Source organism: Myxine glutinosa, chromosome 1, assembly GCF_964187855.1.
Source record: "Myxine glutinosa chromosome 1, kmMyxGlut1.1, whole genome shotgun sequence".
NCBI lineage: Eukaryota > Metazoa > Chordata > Myxini > Myxiniformes > Myxinidae > Myxine > Myxine glutinosa.
Window position 1 is genome coordinate 13036441 of NC_136261.1, and position 19975 is coordinate 13056415.

The window sequence follows — 19975 nt, forward strand, 5'->3', positions numbered from 1 at the left end:
CTCCCGGGTTACTCCCTCCTCCGGTATGATAGACCTGAGCCTCGTGCTGGAGGTGGGGTTGCCATCTTTATCAAAAACTCTTCCTCACTCGCCCTGCACTGCCCTCTCTCCACCTCACCCCCAGGAGTACCTCTGGCTACGGCTTCCCCTTCACTCCCACCTTTTGTTCATATGTATTCTGTACCGTCCTCCAAACAGTGATGACTCCATTTACATTTCGCTGTCGGACAACATGGACCAACTTCTATCAACTCATCCAAACTCTCTCTTCCTCATATGTGGCGACTTCAACTGTCATCATGCCAGCTGGCTGGGTGTGGGTTCATCTCTCACCAGCCATGGCACCTCAGCAAAGGACTTCTGCGACTCACTGGTACTGACACAATCTGTCAATTTCCCAACCCGGATCTCAGTCAACGGAGTATCTTCTCTTCTGGACTTGGTTATGACTAACTTCCCTGCAAATGTCTGCTGCTCTTCTTCTGCTCCAATCGGCTCATCTGATCATGTGCTTGTTAAAGTAGACATCTCTGTGACCATTCTCAGAGAGCCTCCTCAGCGTCGACGAGTCTGGCATTTCACTCAGGCCAACTGGCACGGTCTTCAAGGAGCCATCAATCATCTGGACTGGTCTCCCATCTCCACCGCCTCTGACATCAACTCATCCTGGGAATTCTTCCAAAGTAAATTGCTCTCTCTCATGCACAGATTTATCCCATCGCGTCTTCAGTTGTCATACCCTTCCTCCCATCCATGGTTCACGTAATCTTGTGGTGAGGCAGTTGCCCAGAAACAACTTGCCTTCGTCTCCTGGAAAGCAAATCCAACGGAAGGAAATCTAATTTCCTTTCACAAAGCCCAAAACAAGTGTGTGTCCACCCTCAGGAAAGCCAGGAAACAATATCTCTCCACTCTCAAGACCAAACTCTCTCAAAAAGTGTCTCCCTCTTCCAAATCCTGGTGGCGTCTGATCAAATCCGTTTCTGGTGTTTGTTCCCCCTCCATCCCCTCCCTTACCTCAAACGGCTGCACAGCTGACTCCGCACGTGAAAAAGCTGAATGCCTCAACTCTGTGTTTGCCTCAAAATCTTGTGTCCCAAACCCATCCCTCTCTGTATCCACCCAACCCTACCCAGTCATACCGAGCTGCTCCTGGACTTTGTGTCCTTTCCTCCTGACAAGGTGGAGAAGTTTCTGTCAGCCCTCGACTCTGATTCTGCAACTGACCTGACGGCATCAGCCCACGGGTCCTAAAATCCTGCTCTGCCGCTCTTTCACTCCCTCTCTCTGTTCTCTTCACCCCCTTTTGCTCAAGGTCATCTGCCATCAGCTTGGAAATCAGCCAACATCACCACTTTACACAAAAAAGGTGCAAAAACAGATCCTTGCAACGACAGACCAATCAGCCTTCTCCCAATTATCAGCAAAGTCATGGAATCCATCATTGCTTCAGATATCAAATCTTTCCTCTTCTCCAATGGCTTGATCTCTAATCATCAATTTAGTTTCAGACCAGGTCACTCTATTCTGGACATGCTGCTTCTGCTGTCTCAACAATGGATGGAGGTCCTCAATGCCAAACAGGAAATTAGAGCTGTCTCCCTTGACATATCACGTGCCTTCGATACGGTCTGGCGCCCAGCTCTGCTCACCAAACTGTCCTCCTATGGTATCCATGGAAATCTCCACGCATGGCTTGCGGACTTCCTCTCCAGTCGAGGTCAACGTGTGGCCCTGAATGGGTTTCTCTCATCTCCCCTTCCTGTTCAGGCTGGAGTTCCCCAAGGCAGTGTTCTGGGCCCTGTGCTTTTTCTGATCTTCATCAATGATCTCTCTGGCTCTCTTGAATATCCTCTCTATCTCTTTGCTGATGACTCCACTCTCTGCCGCTCCATTCCTCGTCCCTCAGATCGGCAGTCTGCAGCCTCCTCACTCTCTGCAGACCTGGACAAAATCACATACTGGTCAAACAAGTGGAACATGTCTTTCAATCCTGACAAATCTCTCACTCTTACGATGTCTCTCCGAAAGGACCGACTGGACAACCCTCCCATCCACTTTCTGAACAATCCTCTCCAAGAAGTTCTGTCACTCAAGCTTTTGGGTCTCACTATTTGCCATGATCTTTCCTGGGAAAACCACATTTTAAATCTGGCCTCCAAAGCCAGTCGCGGACTGGGCATCCTCCGTCATGCGAAGTCCTTGCTTGGCACACCTGAGCTCCTCACCACATACAAGGCTTTCATCCGCAGCTCAATGGAGTACTGTTCTCCCCTCTGGGCCGGTGCTCCTGCCTCACACCTAGCTCAGCTTCAGGCTGTTGAAACCAAAACTTTCAGAATCATTGGAATCTCTCGCGATGAAGCTAACTCCGAGGGCATCTCACTTACTTACCGCTGGCAGGTTGGTGGTCTCTGTCTTCCACCGACTCCTCTCCGGCCTTGCTCCCCCAGCTCTCTGTGCTCTGTCCCCCCAATATTCCTTTAGGTCACACAAGATCCGCCTGCAACCCTCTTCTGGTTAAACTGCCAAAATCTAGGCTCTCTGCTCACCTTCACTCCTTCATTCCTCTTTTCTCCCGCCTTTGGAACAAACTCCCTCACTCTATTCAATCCCACTCCTTCCTCCAGGTCTTTAAAACAGCTGTTCACCACCATCTCTTATCTTCCCCTATCCAAAACCTTGATCTTTTCTACCCCCGCTAATTTCACCCCAAATCCACTTTTTTGAAATTCCAACTCGTTTCCTGGAAGTCCTTGTTGTCCTTGTTTTATACTTCACACCCCCACCCCCTTACCACGCCTCCTCCCCCCAAGCCCTCCTCCTCCCACACATCTCCCGATGCCCCTGCTCTCAAATGTTGTTTGTATACTTCCCCTTCTCTCCCCATCTTGTCTACCTCCACGCTTATTATATGTTTTGTGTCTGTTTGATTATTTTTTTTGTGTGATAAATGTTAGCTCTTTCATGAGCCTCGATCCTGTATACAAAAAAAAACAAAGCGAACAAAAAAAAATGTGTGTACTATGTACATGATTTACAATTACTGTGTGTACTCTGTGGATGATTTATAATTACTGTGTGTACTTCGCCCGTGATTTATAATTGCTGCGTGTTTTATGTGCATGGTTTATAATTACTGTGTGTACTTTGTATATTGTGCTCTCAGCCCGAACAGTTAACATCGCAGGGTGATGAATGGCCGTAACGGTTTTAAATTTCAAGGCGCGCAGCCGAAACTGGCGGGCGATCCGTCGCACACGAGTGAGGGGACCAAAGCTCTTACCTGCACGGACGAAAGCCACACGGGTTTATTCCTTGAACCCACAGAAACGAGACAAGGAAAATCGACAACACAACAAATGAAAATGAAGGCAACACGATAAAAAATAATGTCGAGCTAAAACTATAATTTTAATCGGGGTACCTCCACACGCAGACTCAAAAACAGATGAGGGGAAAAATAAAAGAAAACAAAAGAAAATCCCCCCTTTTTATTTGCCGGCACTCAGCTATGGTCTCGACGAGCACTTTGATGGTGTCGGTGGACGAGAGAACTGTGCGTCGAAGTGCCCGAACAATGGCGCCGATCAATCACCCAGCACACCCAGCACACCGAGCCGTGCAGCATGCAGCCAAACATCTCCCGCTCTATCCCAGGCCAGCCAGCACACACGGTACTTGGTTCCCTCAAAGAGCACCAAGTAAAGCAACACCCCTGGCTCCAACGCTGCAAGGTTCTCTGGGCTCCGAACAGTTCTCCCCAAGCGCACGAGAAATGAGAGAGAGAAACGAGAAAGCCAACACCAGAGAGAGAGAGAGAGAGAGACCGATTCTTCTTCCTCCGTTCTCAAAGTCTCTCGATGACGTCACCCTGACCAATCATGCACTTCGGGGGTGGGGCCCGACGGCCTTCTTCACCGCCCAACAATTCTCCGCCTTTACTTTGCGGCGCCTTTTTCCTTAGCCGGTTGGTGGGACGGGCTTACTTGTCGATCGCTCTGCTCGGGTACTGTCGGAGATTATGCCAGTTGTTGTGGTTTAATGGAGCGTTCATTGTTATTGTTGGTTTTTGCATGGCCAGCTAGTTAGAATTGTAAGAACATGGGGAAACTCACAGGGGACAATCGCATACTAGGGAGATTAATCTTAACCCTACCCAGTTACCACAAGCTCCACCCCCTGTGTAAAGACGCAAACAATCTTAAGCTTAACAGTTTCCCTGCTTACTGTTACGGGATCCCCCCCCCGCCTTACCCCTGGTCTCGGTGGACCTCCAGACCCCGAGAGGGTCCCCGGCAGAAAGATGTTTTTATCCCTCACTGGAACCAGCAAATGAAACAGTCGAGTCAAATGATGCAACCCCACCCGGTTATAAGCAAACCATAATATATTATAAATCCCACACAAAGAGCCATACCGCAATGGGGCAAGCCATACAGCAATGGGGCAATCACACACTTTCAAATCCTACGATAATATCCTTATCAAGCCCCTCAACCCCACACTCACGGCACCTCCCCCAATGTCTCTGCTCCACTCCAAGGCGAAGTCCCAATGTCTTTGCGCTCCCGCGATCGGGGAGTCGAGGCCCGATGGTCAACTGAGGCGTCGACGAGCGAGACGACCCCGAAGTCGCGTGCTCAGCCCCCAGCAGCACAGCGGTGGAGAGGAACCTCACAAAGATTCGAATTGAGGCGTCGACGAGCGAGACGACCCTAAGGTCACGTGCTCAGCCCCCAGCAACACAGTGGTGGAGAGGAACCTCACAAAGATTCGCTCCGATGTACACGTTGCGGTTCAACCCGCGAGCCTCCGTAGAATTCGCACGTGCCCCTCTCTGGCACGGCCGTTCCCGGCAATCCACCAGGGAATAATGCCCAGCCGACACGACGAAAGCCTGTTCCCTGCAGGGTGCTCGCGTGGCCAGAATGGCGGGCGGCTTTCGCTCCAACCCGGGCTCTCAAGGTCTGGATCCTCCGGAACCTTGCTGAGAATACCCGGCGACACCGGCTCCCCGCACTCCGCCGATATTTCTTATCGACCGAACTCCCTTTTCAGGACGCAAGGTTCCCTCGCACTGTACGTCGAGCGCTCGGCCCGGAGCCTCCACCACCACGTCTCTTTTCAATCTCCTCCCACCTCCCTTTTCTTCGCTCCACCTCTTCCGGTCTGGATCCGGATTTTTTTTTCACGTTGCACCAGGAGCGCTTTTAAATCTTTTACTCACAACAACCCGTTCCCTTAAGTCACGAAGCATAATATCTAGAATACTTCGAACCAACAGCAATACTCATAACCACAATCATTAGTCCGTAACACTTACGTACATCAAAATGTCTCCTATGCATCCACGGTCCATGCCAATAACTACACAAACCTATCCACGATGGCATTTCATCCCCTACCCCACAAACGCAACAATATTTTTGCGGTTCTGTGAAACAACCCCAAACGTAATTACACTCAACATACAGGTCTCGTAGCCCAGTTATTTCCATAATACAAGAACAGAATTGTCTCTTTTCCTTGTCGAGTGGGTTAGAATGTGATACGTGATGGAGAGGTTTCCCCCCTTTTCTCTCCATTTCCTATGGGGTAATTGTTATGTATGCACATCACGTTTTACTTTAATAACTCTGTGGTGTGCGAATTAGTCGCCGTAGTTAGCCAAAAGGCATATGAATCGCGCACCAAATCCCAACTGCCACTCGTCCTCCCCGTCTCTAAATCTTCCCTTTAGATACATGAAAAGGACAACATATTTTTAAACATATACTCAAAGGCAAAAGTTATTGTGACACACAAACAACAAACAGAATCAGTGTTAAATTTTTACTGACACGAATGAAATGTTATTACATGGAAAGACAAATGTTTCAAGGTATGGTAACGATCAACAGTCCATAAGAACAGCGCACCTGGCATGTGCAAATGAGCCACAACACAAGAGGGGGTTCACACGGTCAGTAGCGAGTATGTCCACCTTGTGCATTGATGCAGGCCTGGCATCTTCGCCTCATTGAGGCCACAAAACGTCGATGAAAGTCCTGGAGAAGATCATTCCGTATCCGAGGAAGGATTTGGCGGAGTTCCTGCAGCGTTGTTGGAGGATTCGGATGACGTCGTAAACGTCACTCCATTTCATCCCAGACGTGTTCAATGGGTGACAAATCAGGGGATCTTGCAGGGTAACATCCAGGATCCAGGGTAACACATTCACATTGTTCTGATTAAGAACCATTTCCCCGAGGCATGGCATGTCGAACTTGTTCCAGAACGATGAATAGAGGTGTTTTTCTGACGTCTGCACTTCTTAAGACTGCATTGAGTGGAAATGATAAGCGTCTGGTTGTCTGGCCTTTTGCAGTGAACATTGCTGGCCAATTTTCTCGAATATGTCATGCTTCTTGCAAACTTCGTGCAATTCGAACAACAACTGCTTGGTTGCGTTTCTTCGACCATTTTAACACACTTTCTCTGGTTCAAATCCAAAAATTCATTCACAAGATTACCAATGAAAAAATTCCATGTCACAATAACTTTTGCCTCTGAGTATATTTTTCATTACACTTTATTTTGCTTTCATTATAATTTTCACTTTAAGTTTACATGACATTAAGACACGATACATGCCGTTCATTGCTCCACGACCCAAAAACACCACAACCAGCTAACCATAACGTCGCTTCTACCACACATGAACTGTCCACCTTCCTCCTATCTCATCTACGCACACCACAGCTGCACACCACAGCTTGGAAGCGTGAGGAAGGTTGCGCTAAGAGCAGCCACAACCATCTCCATTCTCCGTGCACCATGTACCTCTGAAGAAGCAAGCCCTATTTGGCCATTAGCATCCTGTGGATATATAATCACTCCGTTCGCCCCCCCACAAGTAATTAAGCGGTCCCCAAATTCCCCCCTTCGCCTGTGAGCAACGTGAGACTCTGGCCCATGTTAATCACGGAGCTCTGCCACGTGTCGCAGTTTGAAGACAGACTGGACAAACTTTGATCCAGAGGTCTGGTGACGTCAGAGCTAAGCTCGGATGTGCCAATCAACTGTTTGGAATGTATCCCAACTGGAATGTACGCCATGAACAGTATGGTGATGTCACTCACCAGGAAATGGTAGTATGTTTTTTTTCAATTTAAATCATGTTTTTTTTAAAGTAGTATTAAATATTAAACATATTCTTTATTTAAACGTATCGCAATGTATACACTCAAAAAAAAGTATCTGTCATTATGGGCCCCTTCTGATTGTGGGCTTGGTGCCAAGGTGCCATTGGAGCCATTGTAAAACCAGCCCTGGGGACCAGGTGGGTATTCCCGTCAATTTCTCCCGCCTCTGGAACAAACTCCCTCACTCTCTTCAATCCCACTCATCCCTCCAGGTCTTTAAAATAGCTGTTCACCACCATCTGTTATCTTCCCCCATCCAAAACCTTGATATTTTCTACCCCTGTTAATTCACCCCACATGGAGATTTGTGCACGGACTTTGGGAGTGTTACATTACACTCACGTTTGGCATATCGTGAGTTTATTGCTTTGAGAGCATTGGGGAGTGATGGTACCATCAAATGTATTGTTCATTTGATGCAAGTGATATTTTCGTTGTACTTTCTTTAAGAGTGTTATTATTGTGTATGTAAGACTTCGTAATACAATTACTTGTTTTGTTCTCCAATTGCATTTTTTGTGGTTTTACCATGGTTTTGTTGGAACACTCAAAATAACAAATCTTTCTGCCATGTTCCCTCTCGAGACTCTGAGGGGCACCGTAACCAGAGTTTGGTGAGGTAACACGTAAAATAAATTTTGGGCTTGTCCGGGATTGAATTCCCTAACATTCTCATCTGGGATTGAATTCCCTAACATCCCCATATTTGACATTCCCTAACATTCCCAAATTTGACATTCCCTCACATTGCCAAATTTGACAATTTTTGTGTGCAGGTTAACATGTTTGCTAACTAATAGTCACAATAGTGTTTGACGTGGAAAATTTTGTGACGTCCCCTAATGAGGCACATTAAAAAGATCGGAACTTAGGACATTGGCTAAATACTGTCACTTGGAGGTCCGAGTTAATATGAAGAAGGCAGAGATTCAGACGTTGGAGGTAGAATATTTAGTGCGAGAGAGAAAATGGGAAGAGGTAGCATTAGATTGGTTGCCAGAGGAAAAAGGAAATATGGAACTCTGGAAAAGGGAGATGTAACTGCAGAGCCAGGAAAGATTAAAAGAGTTGGAATTGAAAGCAGAAAAGGAATGAGAGGAAAGAAAAGCAGGAAAGGAACCCGAGGAGAAAAGAGCAGAAGAAAGGAAAGCTGAAAGGGCCTTAAAGGAACGGGACATGGAGTATCAGAAGGAAATTAAACTCGAGGAGCTTGTCTTTGCAAGAGTTTAACTTGGAAATTTGGCATGTAAAGGGCAGAGACAATGTAGTCGCCGATGCTTTATCCAGAGTGAATTAACCTTTAGGATTCCTGTGCGTTGTTTGGAATTTTTGTTTCTTAAAGGATTTGATCAGCCACAGTTTTGATTTGTAGTTTTATGGGTGTGAGCATTACTTTTGGTTGTTGAAGATACTTTTGTTTGGAAAGAAAGTTTTCACCAGGTTCAAACTTTCTTCCTTGAAGGCGGGGAGTGTTACGGATTCGTCACTTCTGCCCTTGTTGTTATTATATACCGTTAGGATTTTCAGTTTCAGGTAATATTGTTAAGATTTTTGTGTGAAATGGAGATGACTTTTGTAAAAGGTAAAAATAAATGTTTGTGAAGGAAAAAGGAAAACGCAGCAAATAAACCGGAAGAGGAGAGAGGAGGAGATAGGCAGGGAAGAGACGGCCATGAGAGAGATACAGTCCTGAGTCGCATCGAGACTGCGAGCGGACTTTTTTGATATTGGTCGCGAATGAGTTGAGGCTTCCCATGAAAGGGATTGCCTGCGACATCATCCTATATTGCAATTGCAATTAAACCCACCTCTCAGGTTTTATTACCAAGCATGAGCTATTGTTGGCGGGGAAGCAAGAGCTTCCATTACAGGCTGATCCGCTATTTCCCCTCGAGGAAGCCGTCTGTCTGGTGCATCGTGTTTTGTCTTTGGGGATTCCCATATCGACATCATCGTGTGAAGCGCCGTTGGTTTCAATATCATCTCAATTCCCATATCGACCTCTCACCTCGTAACTACTCGTCCGCTACCGTGCCGATACCTGCCTGTTCTTGTCGTTCTGCACGACTTCAACCTTCACCCCACATGGGGATTTGTGCACGGACTTTGGGAGTGTTACATGACACTCGTTTGGCGTATCATGAGTTTATTGCTTTGAGAGCATTGGGGCATGATGGTACCATCAAAGGTATTGTTAATTTGATGCAAGTGATATTTTCATGGTACTTTCTTTGAGTGTTATTATTGTGCATGTGAGAGTTCTTCATACAATTGCTTGTTTTGTTCTCTGCAATTGCATTTGTGTGGTTTTACCATGGTTTATTAGAACACTCAAAATAACAAATCTTTCTGCCGTATTCCCTCTCGAGAATCTGAGGAGCACAATAATTGGAGTTTCGGGAGTGAACACGTAAAACCAATGAACAAATCGAAGCCACGAACCAACAAGCACGACCAGTATTCCAATACAGCTGCGGAATTATAAACTGGCCACAAGCGGAAAACAAGAAACTATGTATCAAAACAAACAAACTTGATATCAACAGACTCACTTTCCACAATGTTCTAAAAAAAATCTTTGCATCCTGAAAATGTGCCTCCTGAGATGGAGATATTCCTGATGGAATTCAACCAAGTGCACAGAATGACAACAACTGGATAAAATAGCAGGATATAAAAAACAGACCAAAAGTCTAACAGCGGTGTAGCCGGGCTTGTAAAATATTATAAACCACAAACATACATGATTAGCTTTTTAAACAGTCACTAATGCTGTTTATAACATTAAACAAAGAAATTTGGAGGAATCCAGACATGCGTGAGGTAAGTTTTATTTCCAGAACTAAGCGAGGATCTATTGTAATCTATATACCCCACAAGGGTTGGAGGTGTGCTCATTTACCAAGCTGCTAGCTAGCGCTTGCCAAGCCAGCCATTCCTTAAGGGTTTTGTATGGAGTGCTTGCTCGAATGCTTTAACCACTTGGCGATCTCTCCACAAGACACTTGGCAAATGAACACACACCCAATGTTCTTGAGACCCGACCATGGATCGACTAATCTATATACCCCAAAGAGGAATTACCTTTCCCTGCCAAACTCGAAGTGAGCAGGTGTTTACGCCACAATGACATCATATACAAAATGACGTGGCATGAGGGTCGGACACAAAACTTCCGCCACTTTAATATATATATGAGATTGTGGCGGACACAAGCAAGGACACGAATTCAGCGCACCAGCAGGTGGCGCGAACGTCCAGGCGGGGAACTGTAATGCATGCCCCGCCTATCGACCGATCGGCCACGCCCGGGGACGAGGCGTGGCCTCGGCACATATATGCGGGCTCTAAGCTCGAGCCCGCCCAGTGCTGCAGTTCGAGCTTTCAGAATAAAGACTCTTGGTTTTATCAAACGCGTTGTGGCCTACCTCTTTGGCAAGCAATTTGTGTGCGCAGCACCACACTTCACTGGTGACCCCGATTGGTTCAGCCGTTGCTGACCACCAAACGCGCCATGGCCAACAACGCCGTCGCGGTAAAACTCCCAGAGTTTTGGGAAGCACAGGCCGATGTGTGGTTCGTGCAGGCCGAAGCGCAATTTCAGCTTCGAGGCATAACGGCGGACGAGACCTGTTACTACTACGTGGTCGCCGCCCTCGGGCCCGGCACGGCCGCCCGAGTCATGTCCATCCTGCAGCACCCGCCAGTCGACCACAAGTACGGGGCGCTCAAACATCTCATCGCCACGTTCGGCCTCACGGAGATCGAGCGGGCCGACCGCCTCCTGGACCTTCCCGAACTCGGCGACACGACCATCCGTGCGGATGGATTATATGCTGTCGCTGCTGGGTGACCAAGCCCCGGATTTCTTATTCCGGGCGCTTTTCCTACGCCAGCTACCTCTACAGGTACGCCTCGCGCTGGCCAGTTCCAAAATAAGGGAACCCCGCGCCCTGGCCGTGGAGTCCGACAAGTTCTTCGCGGCTTGCGACACGTGTTCGAGTTACGGTGCGGCCGTCGTGGATCCAGAGGCAGATGCTACTGCGTCCCTCGTGGCCACTGCCGCGCCCTGCCCACCACAACCACCACCACCACCACCGCCGCCGAGAAAACCGTGGCCGCCGCCGCCGCCGCAAGCCTGGTGCTATTTCCATGCCAGGTTCGGCCACAAGGCTAAGAAGTGTTGCCCGCCGTGCTCGTTTGACAAGTCGGGAAACGACTGGGCCGGCACTCGGTAGCGGCCCTGAGCATCGGCCATTCCGGCAGCCTCCTATTCATCACGACACCTTGTCCGGGCGCCGTTTCCTCTGCGATACAGGAGCGCAGGTGTGCGTCATCCCAGCCTACACGTCCGACAAGCAAACCGCGGGCCGGGGCCCTGCGTTGCTTGCCGCCAACGGTACACCCATCCGCACGTTCAGGAAGCGCTGCCTCTCCCTGCGGTTCGGAGGGCAGCGCTTTCAATAGTCGTTCGTGACCGCCAGCGTGCCCATGGCATTGCTCGGTGCGGACTTCCTATGTGCGCATGGGTTGTTGGTCGACGTAAAGCGCAGACAGCTCGTCCAGGCCGAAACCTTTAGCTCGCTCGCTTGTTCGCTGAGCAGCTCGTTGAGCGGCTCACTGAGCGGCTTGCCAAGCGGCTTGCTGGACGGTTCCGTCCCGGCGAGTTTAGTTTGCACGCTTCCGGCAGCGGACGACTTTACCCGCCTCCTCGCCAGTTCCCCGGCCCTCACACGGCCCACCTTCTCAGCGGTGGCCGTTAAACACGGGGTGGAGCATCACATCCCCACGGTCGGGCCGCCAGTCTATGCCCGGGCACGCCGACTCGAGCCCACAAAGCTCGCGGTGGCGAAAGCGGAGTTCGCCACGCTGGAGCGGCTGGGGATCGTGCGGCGCTCCAACAGCGCGTGGGCTTCCCCGCTGCACATCGTGCCGAAGCCCGGCGGGGGATGGCGGCCGTGCGGGGACTACCGCCGGCTCAACGATGCCACCACCCCCGACCGCTACCCGGTCCCACACATTCAGGTCATTTCCGCCCGGTTGGCCAACACGACCGTGTTTTCGAAGGTGGACCTCATCTGGGGCTACCATCAGGGCCCCGTCCAACCGGACGACGTCCCAAAGACGGCCATCATCACCCCTTTCGGCCTCTTCAAATTTCTAAGGATGCCCTTCGGGTTGAAGAATGCGGCTCAGGCGTTCCAGCGGCTTATGGATAGCGTCTTGCGCGACTTACCTTTCCTGTTCGTCTACCTGGACGACATCCTAGTCGCGACCGTGTCCCGGGAGGACCACCTCCTCCACCTCCGCACGCTGTTCGAACGCCTGGGCCAGCATGGCCTAATAAACAACCCTGCCAAGTGCCGTTTCAGTGTCACCACCATCGACTTATTGGGGGACCACATCACCGAACACGGGGCCGTCCCTTTACCGGCCAAGGTGGAGGCGGTCAGGGATTTCCCGTGGCCCTGCACGATCAAGGGGCTCCAGGAGTTCCTGGGCATGGTAAACGTTGACCACCGCTTCGTGCCCCACGTCACCCAGCTCCTCCGCCCCTTGCACGAGGCCCTCTGGGGCAAGCCGGGCAAAGGTGACATCGCATGGTCGGAGCCGATGGCCGTGGCGTTCACGGGCGCAAAGCTAGTTCTGGCCGACGCCACCATGCTGGCGCACCCGGCGCCCGATGCACCAATCGCCCTCACCACCGACGCGTCAGATTACGCGGTGGGCGTGGTGCACGAGCAATGGTGCGTGGTGCTTGGCAACCGCTGGCGTTTTTCAGCCGGCAGCTTCGCCCGCACGAACGCCGGTACAGCACCTTCGACCGTGAGTTTCTTGGACTCCACCTGCCGGTCCGACACTTCCGCCATCTGCTGGAGGGCCGCCCGTTCATGGCCTTCGTTGACCACAAGCCCCTTGTGTTCGCGATGGCCAAGGTCGCCGAGGCATGGTCGGCACGGCAGCAGCACCACCTCTCTGCCGTGTCCGAGTACACGACGGACATCCGTCACGTGGCGGGTAAGGACAACCCGGTGGCGGATTGCCTTTCCCGGTCCGTCGTGCACGCGGTCCACCTCGGGGTCGACTATGCCCGGATGGCGGAGGCCCAGACCGCCGACCCCGGCGTCCAGGCCTTGCGGACCGCCGTCCCGGGCCTCAGCGTCACCAAGGTGCCGTTCGACGCCACGGGCACGGCCCTCCTATGCGACGTCTCCCTCGGCCGGCCGCGCCCCATCGTACCCGCTGGCTGGCAGCGCCCGGTGTTCGACGCCATCCACGGCTTGTCCCACCCTGGCGCGAGGGCATCCCAGAAACCCGTCGGGGCAAAGTTCGTCTGGCATGGCCTCTGGAAGGACGTCCGCGACTGGGCTAGGACGTGCCTCGCGTGCCAGCGCGCAAAGGTCCACCGCCACACCCAGGCACTGTTGGCCCTGTTTACGGTGCCCGAGCGGCGGTTCGACCACGTGCACGTCGACTTGGTGGGACCTCTTCCCCCCTCGCGAGGGTTCACCCACCTCCTCACCATGGTCGACCGCACCACACGGTGGCCGGAGGCCATCCCATTGGTGGCGACTTCTGCGGCTGAGGTGGCGCAAGCCCTTATCGCCACTTAGGTTGCCCGGTTCGGTGCCCCCTCGGACATCTCGTCCGACCGCGGCCCCCAGTTCACCTCGGAGCTCTGGGGCGCGGTGGCGCAAGGGCTCGGGGTGAAACTACACCGCACCACTGCCTCCCACCCCCAGGCCAATGGCCTGTGCGAGCGCTTTCATCGCTCCATGAAGGCCGCGCTCCGGGCCAGCCTCTGGGTCTGCGGCTGGGTCGACAGACTCCCCTGGGTCCTGCTGGGCCTCAGGACGGCGCCCAAGGACGACCTGCGCGCGTCCTCGGCGGAGCTGGTCTTCGGGCAACCACTGCGGGTACCGGGTGAATTTATCCCCGACTCCACGGCTCCTTGGTCCGCGGCACAACAGCGCTCCGCCCTTCAGGAGACCGCCCGGAGGTTCGCCCCGGTGCCAACGGCACACCACGGTTGCCCGCCTTCCCACGTCGCCCCGGAGCTTCGCACGGCAAAGTACGTGTTCATCCGGCACGACGCCCACCAGGCACCGCCACAGCCCCAGTACGACGGGCCCTTCCGCGTGTTGGAGACCGGGGACAAATCTTTCACGGTCGACATCGGCGGTGCCCCGGATCGCATTTCCGTGGACCGCCTCAAGCCGGCCCACCTCGATCCGGACCACCCCCCACCAGCGGCTCTGCCTCCGCGTCGAGGCCGCCCCCTGGCGGTCGGACCCCCAGCACCCCCGCCAGCAGCTCTGTCTTCGCGTCGAGGCCACCCCCCGGCGGTCGGACCCCCGGCACCCCCCAGCCCCGCCGTCCCGCCACCCCCCAGACCGGCACCCATCACCAGGGGGCGTTTTGGCCGGGTCATCCGGCTTCCCCGCAAACTCACCCTTCAGGTGCGTGGGAATTCTGGGGGGGCGCTTGTGGCGGACACAAGCAAGGGACACGAATTCAGCGCACCAGCAGGTGGCGCGAACGTCCAGGCGGGGAACTGGAATGCATGCCCCGCCTATCGACCGATCGGCCGGGGACGAGGCGTGGCCTCGGCACATATATGTGGGCTCTAAGCTCGAGCCCGCCCAGTGCTGCAGTTCGAGCTTTCAGAATAAAGACTCTTGGTTTTATCAAATGCGTTGTGGCCTACGTCTTTGGCAAGCACGTTGTGTGCGCAGCACCACACTTCAAGATATATATATTTAACCTCCAGTAACGTTGCAGTCACTACAAAGGGATTAGTGTTACGATTAGATTTACTATCATAATAAAGTTACGTTATTATTACGAAAATTATATTATTAAAAAAAAAAAAAAATCAAGGTTAATTCCTTACTTCCACTTTTACACCGCTTCAATTAAATCAACCTTCCATTCACGACATTGGGATTAAAGTGTTGTGGTTATATTTACCATAATAATATTATTACTACAAAAACGATACTACTGAAACTATACCACTGTATTAAGAAACCTGGGTTTAATTTGTCCAAAGCGGAAAGTGAGTCATAACGCCTAAGGCTTATACGTACCGTATTGTTGGAGGAGCCGTAATGCCGATGCTTTCGATACTTGATGATCATTTTAACAATCGGTTTGTTTGTGTTTCACACTGAATGAAAAACGAAAAGGCAGAGCATGGCGATTGTGATATATGACAGGTTCGACGATATGTTCGGCCTGAACGGCATATAAATCAAAATGGCGGTGCGTGGAGAGTCAGCCGCAGCACCGCCGTAATGACAGACGTAATCACATCACCCTGTCATGTGACCAGATTTTCACCTCTGATTGGTATACGTTTGAGGGGACGTACATCCATACATACATACATGCAGACGGACGGACAAACACTGTTCGAGATGACTCTGCCCGATGGGCTACGCCGTAAGAAGAGTTGGATAGACTGGGCAAAGACATAGAAGGATCATTGGAATGGCAAAGAAGAGGTCAACTGTGATGGAGAATCAAATAATTGTAAATGTCCAAGACCAAGGATACTACACCAATGGCTTTAAGAAAATAGTGGGACTGAATCAATCGGATAGTGCAGATTCTGCAAGGTAGAAACAGAAAGTGCGAGCCACCTCCTATTGGGATGTAAAAAACTCATGTCAGAACAGCTGTACACATAAAGGCACAAAGTGTGTTAAGTAATCCACCGGCACATCTGCAAAAGTCTCAATATCCCAGTTCCACAAAACTCAGAAGCATGAACCAAAAGGGATCATCAAGAATAATGAAGTAAGAACCGAATGATCCCATCGAGCGTGAAGCTTAACAAATTGGGGCAATACCCCTGGTGCTCACCTTGTAGAATAAAGTGTACTACACCGACTAAAGGTATTTTAAACAAATTTCAATGGTTGCAAGAAGACAGAGCAGCATGTAGAATCATACTGACATAATCATAAGACTTCAAACAAAACAAACAAAAAAAACATTTAGGGGGTAAGCCCCCTGCCCCCACCCCGTACCTCCTCAGGCCCCAATTTTTGTTACACCTTGAACAAGCACTGGTACATCATGGGTGATTAAGATTGTGGTGACGTTTCATTGAAATTGTGTATGTAATTTCATAGAAACAACATGCCCTCCCCTCCACCATAGACCGCCTTAGACGCTGATTTTTTAAAATGCCAGCAACCAACGTTGGTACATCATGGGTGATGATCGGAACGTTGTAGTCAAGTTTCATCGGAATTGTATGTGCAGTTTCTCAGAAGAAAGCAAATACCTATTCTTGGGGACAACACCCCTGAAGACCACCTCAGGGCCCCATTTTTTTATGCCTTGAACAAACTTTGGTACAACATGGGTGATGTAGGTTGTAGTCAAGTTTCATCGAAATAATGTGTGTAGTTTGGGAGAAGAAAGGAAATTCCTTTTGGGGGGGGGGGGGGGGTATGGGGAGTGGTCAAACCTGGATCCACTTTGACCCCCGGTAAACCCCCTTAGACCGCGTTTTTTTTCTAATGCCATGAACATCTTTTAGTCACAACACAACAAGTATAATTTGTGCCAAATTTAGTCATAATCCCATGAGTGGTTTCGGAGAAGAAGTTGCAAGTGTTTACGGACGGAAGGTCGGACCAACAACGTGCCATAACATAAGCTCCCCTGAACTTCGTTCCAGGTGAGCCAACAAAGCATTGCGACCGCATATAGTACTTCGGAACAAGGAAAGTAAAAACGAGCATTGATTAATTGAGGTTTCAATATCCAGCGATTTTAGCTTAATCAAAACAGAAATCAAACAAATAACCAAATACCAAGACCTCAAAAATGAAGTGAAAAGATCCTGGAATCTGAAGAACACAAAAATTGTACCAGTGATTATTGCAGCAACGGGAATTATGAACAACTTCAGAGATCTCAAAAAGTTTTGTGGTTCAACGATGCTGTCCAGGTCACAAGTGTTACTGGATGTGAAGTTCTCCACAAACACCTACGTGGTACTTTGTCGTTTCAATTCTGTATTTTGTTAATTTTTTTGAAGACTTGTGTTGTGTTAAACCAGTGGAGTGTCTGTGCCATTCCCTTTGGAGGAATCTACCGTCTTCCGGATATTCATATCGAGATACTCAACATGAAATATTCTGAGTGTTTGAGTGAAGAAGAGAGAGAACATTGGTGACACGCTGTCTCATGCTTCAACTAAACATATAACAATAACATTTAATAAAATGTACCATAAACTTTGTGTTGATTTTACAATTGATGTGTTGGATCAACTTACAAATTTACATTTTATTGACAGAGTGAATTAAATAATCATGAAAATGTATTTTAATAATATCTGTACCTTGTTACATACAGTCACGTGAAAAAGTAAGTACACCCCATGTGAAGTTTTTACTTTTTCAACATATTTCAACATACAGCTATTTCATCTTCATTTCAACAATATTGATAGATAAAGGTGATATAATATAACAAATATCATGAAACATTTACATTTTGTAGTCCATTGTATAATTTAAATAAACATAAATGCAAATTTCGCATGTGGAAAAAGTAAGTACACCCCTACATTTATCACTACTTCAAATACCTAAAATTAGAATCAGGTGCACCAGCTCAGGTGCAAATGATTAGAACATCGTTAGAGAGGATCTTGAAGGAACCTGTCTTATTTAAACCATGCCTAGATCAAAAGAGCTCCCTGAGGCCTTCAGACAGAAGGTTATAGATGCCTACGAGTCTGGGAAGGGATTTAAAAAGATCTCCAAACAATTTGAAATCAATCATTCGACTGTCCGGAAGATCGTCTACAAGTGGAGAAGATTCCAAACAACTGCCAACTTGTTCAGGCCAGGCCGCCCCAGCAAGTTCAGCCTGAGAGCAGACCGCAAGATGCTGAAAGAAGTCTCTAAGAACCCCAGAATGTCATCACGGGACCTACAGGTAGCTCTTGCCACTGTTGATGTCAAAGTGCACGAATCTACCATTAGAAAGAGGCTGCACACATTTGATCTACATGGCAGGTGTGCCAGGAGGAAACCTTTGCTGTCCAGAAAGAACATCAGGGCAAGACTAAAGTTTGCCAATGAACACCTCGGCAAAGACCAGCACTTCTGGAACAATGTGCTCTGGACAGATGAGTCAAAGGTGGAGCTATTTGGCCACAGCACCAGAAGACATGTTTGGCGAAAACCAAAGACAGCATTTGACCACAAGAACCTGATACCAACTGTAAAGCATGGTGGTGGAAATATTATGGTTTGGGGCAGCTTTGCTGCATCAGGGCCTGGGCAGCTCACCATCATAGAATCCACAATGAATTCTTCATTGTACCAGAGGGTGCTTGAGGATAATGTGAGGCCATCTGTCGGAAAGTTGAAGCTCAACCGAAGGTGGACCTTGCAACATGACAATGACCCTAAACATACCAGTAAATCCACCAAGGAATGGCTGAAAAGGAAGAAATGGAGGGTTCTGGAATGGCCAAGTCAAAGCCCGGATCTAAATCCCATTGAGATGTTGTGGGGGGATTTGAAACGAGCTGTGCGTGCAAGAAACCCTCAAACATCGCACAGCTGAAAGAATTCTGCATGGAGGAGTGGGCAAAAATTTCTCCCAGTCGATGTCAGAGACTGGTAGACAGTTACAAGAAACGCCGACTTGAGGTTGTTTCTGCCAAAGGGGGCAATACCACCTATTAGGGCCAGGGGTGTACTTACTTTTTCCACATGCGAAATTTGCATTTATGTTTATTTAAATTATACAATGGACTACAAAATGTAAATGTTTCATGGTATTTGTTATATTATATCACCTTTATCCATCAATATTGTTGAAATGAAGATCAAATAGCTGTATGTTGAAATATGTTGAAAAAGTCAAAACTTTACATGGGGTGTACTCACTTTTTCACGTGACTGTATGAAGATTATTAAATGATTAATCATGTGATAGCGGTAATACAATAAAGGTGATTGATTACCTGTGGGACAGATCTTTGTCTCCTGTTCTTCGAGAAGTCGAACACTCAGACTGATTTGGGAAATGACACGCGCAGTGAGACGATGCTCACAGGTAAAGATCCCAGAGTCCAATGAGGTGACGTTGTTGATGAGTAGAGATGAGACGCCAACATTTATGTTTCCAGTAACAATCAAACGATTCGAGAAACGAGTGTTGGAAATGATGTCGGATGTCCCATGATGTAAAAAAATCTGGAACAAAAACACGAATATTTCAAATGAAATCACCAGGAATTAAGAACTTGTGAACTTGTTAATTTATTTACCAAGTGTAATTTTTTCAGATATGTATTATTTTAGCATCTATATGCGGAAATGTTTATCTGCATCATGCAAAACGATGATGCTAATGGAAGTTACAATGATAACATCGTCAGAACGCATCATTAATACGTCTAAGTCCATGGGAAATTATACCCCACTTAACATTGTGTCCTTCTGGAACGACAACACTAAGTGAGATATTGCTGTTTATAATACTGCTGGGCCAATGAGAACATTTGACTGAAAACGATTTAATAATAATCATCAATAAGTAAATATTTGGTGTCAGGAAGGGCATCCGGCCATAAAAAAAAAAACATGCCTCAAACAGGAAACCATGATTGTCATGGGGCCCGCAAGGCTAACCCCCGCTCTAGCGGGGAAAAATGGCCTTAGAACGATCATTCATTCATTTTTTTTTTCTTGGCGATGCTCTGCCTTTTCTTTCCTGGTCCTGGAACCTTCTATCTCACGTCACCC

The 19975-nt window shown here is 49.0% G+C and overlaps 2 protein-coding genes across 4 annotated transcripts in view; one reads left to right on the forward strand and one right to left on the reverse strand.

The window, feature by feature from the left end:
- The window catches only part of LOC144893293 (nucleolar complex protein 2 homolog), a 224249-nt gene that overhangs the window by 82287 nt on the left and 121987 nt on the right, over window positions 1-19975 (forward strand). The gene's annotated exons all lie outside the window — the stretch shown is intronic.
- LOC144893307 (uncharacterized) overlaps window positions 1-19975 on the reverse strand; it is a 45346-nt gene that overhangs the window by 4481 nt on the left and 20890 nt on the right. For 2 of the 3 annotated variants that reach the window (XM_078783609.1, XM_078783579.1), the window contains one exon: window positions 19192-19423. In XM_078783609.1, coding sequence (XP_078639735.1) covers window positions 19192-19423 — 232 coding nt within the window. Of the gene's footprint in view, window positions 1-16750; window positions 17054-19191; window positions 19424-19975 lie in introns of those variants that run through there. The other variant, XM_078783648.1, reaches the window with a different exon arrangement.